We start from the raw sequence: 6,045 nt of genomic DNA on the forward strand, positions 1-6,045 counted from the left end.
TTTCAAATAAACTATTTTATTTAAAGAAAATAGCATTTAAATAGTAAAATATCTTACATATTTACACTATATGGCCAATTAGTTTTTCGTTTTATGACATTATTTTCATTGACATGCAAATCTGGAGTCAACATACCCCCCACCATGAAACGTTCGTTTAATAATGAGGGGCACATCAGCATGTATTTGCCACCATTTTACAATATTTTACGATATTTAATTTGTTTACATGTATAACACATAAAACAAATATAATACATGAAAAATTATTATTGAGTAATTGAAATAAATAACATTTTTAAACAACGCTATTGTTGTTAAATAATTTTAAGTTTAACATAAAAATATTACTAAATTAATGAGAAAAACTTATGCCTAATTTTTATCACAAACTGAACCACAGTACTGACCTTGCGATTAGATAGTAATACAAAAAATATTAAATTTGAGTGTTGTTTTTCCATTTGGCCATATTGTAAGTGAGCATCACTGGATCTACGTCATATTCATACTGATCCAGGGATTGTTTAAAAATGTCCACTGGCCTTTTGGAGAGGAGTTCATTTTTAAATGTATGTAAGCTGAAAAATATACATATTAGTTAGTAAGTAGAATATAAACTATTTTTTGATAGAAAAAAAATTACTTCATATGTAAAATTAAAAGATTTAAATCTGTTATTAGTGTTTTCAAGCATGTATAGTTTTTTTTTAGCAATTGTATAATTAGTTATCAACTAATAATTAATGGATAAAAATAAATACAACAAAAAACTAATTAAAGCAATATAAATTTGTAAAAATGTTTTTTTTTTACTTTTTTTTAACTTTAAAAACACTTTTTTACTTAAAAAAAATCTTAAGCTATATATTAATTAAATATATAATCAATCATAAAAATGTTTTTTTTTTATATAATTAAATAAATAGTAAAAACGACTATTTTAAAAAACTTATGCATGCTATAGCAAAAAACTAATAGCAATGACAACAATTATATCTCATAAAATAAAATCCATAACTAAATTCTTTACAGAAATATATCAAAAATTAAACCAACAATATCTAAAAAACCGAGACTATTGAAATTTTAAATAAATAGCGAGTTATTTTATCTTTGACACAAAAATAAATTGTAACATTGTACAGTGTAATTATCGAATAAGCTTATTTTTACTTACCCAATCTTGATACTCTGTTGTAAGTTTTCCAATATAAGGGTTCCATTTTTGTTATACATTTCAAATAAATAGTCGAATGCGAAATCAGAACATTTTTCTTGAGCATCATAAGCATTGGGAGCCTCGCCGTAGCAGATTATGTGCGGTTTAGACGTCAGTCTTACAAATGATACATAATTTCCGCCATTTTTCTATAATAATGTAGTTATAACACACATTATGAATAATACTAAATTATGCCATTTAACTTACTTCGTTAATGTCATAGTATTTTAACTTTATTCCCGAGATTTCAGCAAAGCGTGTAAGTTGATTTTTAGACGTTGCTTCCTTTCCACTTTTAGATTCGACATTTTTACCTATTATATAAAACGATAAATCAGAATTATTGTAACATAAATTATAACATATCTATTACCATGTTTTTGTTGTGCATTTGGGTCAATATCTGTTTTAGATTCTAAACCATTATTTGTATTAGAGTGAGAATCTAAAATAAACGTTTCATTAATAACTTAATCCTATTTTCGGTAAATAGCACAATTTTTTACTTGATTTAACATCATTTGCGGAATCTATCTTATTATCTTTAAGCTCATGTACTATTTGGTTATCACTAGCGGTGTTTATCCATTGATACAACTGTGAGCCTAAATTTTTAATGGACCTAAACTATAAACATAAATTATAAAAAATACATTAACAGTAAAATATTTTTATCCACATTTTATCTTACACTAGAAATTTTTCTTCTGCCCTTTTTCTTCTTCTTCTTATTTTTCGAATCTGACTTGAAAATCGAATCGTGCGTAGGAATCAATTTTAATTGGCTTGTAAGATCTTCAGCGGCTAATTTTTTAGATATTTTTTTCTTAGTGCTTTCACCGTAACCTTTATATTTGTCGAAAGTGCATGTTGTTTTAAATATCTGCAATTTATTTTAAACGTTTTAGTTAATCCTACTTGCTCAACTTCAAGTCTTTATATACCTTTTGATGTGAAGGGCCATCTTCGATCGTTTCGAAATCAATCGGTTTATCCAATTTCTGTCCCAATTCATGCAAAAGACTAATATGATTTTTATCAATAGTCGCAATATTGTATAAAATATAATCTAAAAATTGAAATCTAAATTAATCTTTTGAACTACAATTTAAATATGAAATAAAAAACACCTTTGCTCGGTTTGTCTTTATTCTTGTTCTTAGTCGGGTGTTTATAATTAGTGTTGATCAAAGCGTCTTCTGCGGCTTTTCGCTGTGCGAGTTTGATCTGAGAGCCTTCTCCGTAATAATTTTCCACCACATTACCAGATTCATCGATGAAGTCTAATGCCACTTTGAACAAAAGTTTGTGAGCAGGTCCATCTTTGGACAACAAATAGAAATGTTTCTTCAACTGAAATCGAAAATCATATTGAAATTACTCGAAAATAATAGCATTAAGCATTGAAATTATACTTTGTTGATCTGACAAAGCTCGTTAACCATGGCTATCGGCGATTGGTGCTCTTTCTCCATCAGTTTCAACATTTTATTCACATTATCGGCTGGATTTATATTATATAATTCGTCCACGACGATACTTTCATTTGCGTATTCATGTTTAAGGTGTCTAGGTTCGTCTGGAGGTTGTGTTAGGATGTTTTCTATAATTAAAAAGATAATGATCATATAGTCTTAGAAAAAACTTGTTAAATTACTGTATAAATGAGGGATTACATCGAAATTTTAACAATACACACTTTTAGCTGATTTATATGATATATATATCATCAAGTCATCAAAAACTGGAATGATTGAAAATAATCTTTAATAAATTTGACTACAAAGATAAATTAACTGTATTTGTATGTATAGTCCATCCAAGATGTTAGCGCTCGTCATCATTGTGTTGGAAATAAGGGTGCGTGTACGCATGCATATACATATACAGTTTTCCGCGAATTTGCTTACACCGAGAGGAGAACGTTACCAATACTAAATCAGGGCTGTTTTAAGGAATAAAACGATTCCTGTAATATTCTATTGGTATTTTTTAAAATATTATATTACACAGATATTCAGCCTGGAGAGTGATTTGCAGTAATTTGCAAGGGGATCATACAGGGGGGGGGGGGTAGACGGGTGCATTTTCCGTAAGTATATTTATTTATGCAATTTGCTCAACCTGTGTGGACTTTAATATGTGCAGAATATGATTAAGAACATCGTCATGTACATAGCATATGATATGAAAGTAGATGTAAACTAATAAGAATATTACTCAATAACAAATTGTTTTAATAGATTAATAAAAAAAAAAATAATAATATCCGTGTTATTAGAGTTAATAACTAAGCAGTCCATTTTCTTTAAAAAGTCACGTTTGTATATAACTTTTGATATAGTGAAATTCGCTGTTGTTTTTTGAAATGAATCATACTAACCGAATTGATATAAATGCATACAATGCGTTGGTCCAAATGCAGAAATTAAGTCTTCGGACAACACATTATGGGTATTAGTCGCACACAGATTGAATAGCAAAAATAGGAATATAATGTGCCAGAAAACACATCTAGTTCCGGTAGACGTCATTTCTTCTTATAACCTATTCTATATGACATTTAGGGGAAACATTCAAAACTTTTATTGCCAGTGCTAAAAAACTATAAACGGGTAATATTTACAATTTACTAATTGTACTTAAAACCAACGATTTAAATACGTTTCAAAGATTTCATTAAATTAAAAATTACATTGATGTAAATTAAAAATCAAACTTGTATGCACCTCAATAAATACATGATAAGATTTAAAAAATCAAATGCGTAGAATCATCAAGTTCCAATATCGCTAATAAACATAATTTATTTTTACACACTATTGTTATTATAATTTTTTTTAAATAATGAGTAAATATTATATTTTTATCTAGTTTATATATTGCTATATGGTTACTAGTTTTATGAGAATTAAATACATGACTAGCTTTAAATAATATATAAATAATAATAATATATCATTTAAATAGCTCTGGTTGTGCGCATGGCTGATATTCAAGCTTTTGCTCTTACAATTAAATATATCCTCAGAAGAATTCAAAACGTCACAACACTGAATCCACTTTAGCGATATGAACTTTCTCTAAGAAAATCGACAACGCTGTTCAAGTTGGAAGATTATGTTACTAAACTTGCACTTGCCATCAAGTTTTTTTTTGATGGCATAATTTTTTCAAAATACCGACATGATCCTATGGATGAAACTGCAGTGTTCATGAGCCAAGGATGTCAAACGATGATTGACTACATTGGTGCTTCGTTAATCTATATTTCTTTCACTAGTTACGAAATTGCACGTGCTACGGCAATTTGTCTGGATGGCAAGATTACCTCTAATAATCACCAAGGGCAAGAAAGAGAAGTTTGAACATTTTCAGATATTAACGTCCTTGAACACAACCAGTTATAAGGAAGTAGATTGATTTAAAACTGCCACTTCTTTTGCAAGGTCACCATGAGGGTTCCCTAATCTTGGATTCAGCCAGTACTCACCGTGCTAAAGATATAAATAACTTATTTGTAGAGATGAGAGTTGCCTAAATAATGATTCCCGCGGGAATGACTGCCTATCTCCAGACTCTTGACATTGCTATAAATTATCCATTCGAGAATCATTTACACATTGAAAATATAATGGAAATGAATCAGCGTGAAAACTTTGTGAAGCCTGGCCTACAAGAAGTCATGAAGCGGGTGAATAATTAATGGGATAAAATCGCTGAAAGTTGTGCTGCCAATGCATTACTAGCAGGCTACTTGGACAAAAAGTGCCCGTGCAAGCTCTGTTACTGGGCATGAGAGATTCAACCCACTGATTATAACGGAAATAGAGTTGCAAAAATTCAGTCAGGAAATTGAATGACAAATCAATCTTTTCGACGTAAATCTCCCGACGATAGGCAAACCAATACTGTCTCTCTCGCACACTTACAAGCGAATCCGTGTAAGAGAAAATGGGATATACTCATCCATCTTTCTCTGACAAAGCAGTATACGTATAGCATGGGCGCATAAAAGTAAATAGCTTCCGACTTATTCCTATAAGCGTTAAATGTTGTGTCTTGTTTTACTATATTGTTCTCAATGATAACGATTTTTTAACATGGCAGCACCGAGCAGAGGTGCGTTCGACAGATTTGGCCCAAATAAAAATTCGAACGCTATATTCGGATATCGCACGACCGAATGCAAATGATATGGATCGAAAAATAAAACTAGCCTTATTTTTAGCACGGAAGAAGAACGCACGATACTATTTAGGGACTAATTACGTAAAAAGGCACCATTGTACGTGTCAAAAAGTTTACGTCACGAGTAAAATGGCGGCCATGAACCAGCTGATCGGGTGGAAACATTTGACGGCCAAATAAATGGTTAATAACCACCTTTGACAGATTCACACTGACGTTTCTTAGGCTTTACAACAAAAACAACCGCCCGACTAATTTTGACAATCTGCTTTTGCGAAACGTTGATAGTAGGTTTATAACCTATATTTTATTTTATCATCTTATGCGGTCAGGCGGGGGAAGGAGTGAGTAAAATTGAAACAAATGTATTTTTTCATAACGCTCGTCCTAAAGAAAAAAATCTTTGAACGAGTTTTTTATTATTTAATAGTCCTAACGCTGTACAATATGCATTTGAACAAAATCCTCCCAATGGTATAATAAATTATTATAACACAATAACTGAGTGCTTCTCTTCAAATTATCGACGTGAAATGCAGAGAATCGTACGTCGGCTGCATATCTCTTCTCTATATATCGTTTCTACTAGAAATATAACCTTTTATACTTAAATGTACACTCGGGTAGAG

At 30.5% G+C, this 6,045-nt stretch overlaps 1 protein-coding gene across 1 annotated transcript; it reads right to left on the reverse strand.

Annotated features, from left to right (window-relative positions):
• Window positions 1–3,835, reverse strand: LOC148234726 (uncharacterized). Its single transcript, XM_088185778.1, has 10 exons — window positions 3,609–3,835; window positions 2,641–2,828; window positions 2,356–2,578; window positions 2,170–2,294; window positions 1,917–2,108; window positions 1,732–1,852; window positions 1,599–1,670; window positions 1,433–1,539; window positions 1,181–1,371; window positions 1–581 (listed from the first exon to the last, which is right to left on the reverse strand). Exons 1-10 carry the CDS (start codon window positions 3,757–3,759, stop codon window positions 440–442), a joined length of 1,512 nt encoding a protein of 503 aa, XP_088041904.1. The 5' UTR covers window positions 3,760–3,835; the 3' UTR covers window positions 1–439.
• Between the last annotated feature and the right edge of the window lie 2,210 nt (window positions 3,836–6,045).

This window comes from Plectrocnemia conspersa, unplaced genomic scaffold (assembly GCF_051122295.1).
Source record: "Plectrocnemia conspersa isolate PC_06_02 unplaced genomic scaffold, ASM5112229v1 ptg000005l, whole genome shotgun sequence".
Lineage (NCBI taxonomy): Eukaryota > Metazoa > Arthropoda > Insecta > Trichoptera > Polycentropodidae > Plectrocnemia > Plectrocnemia conspersa.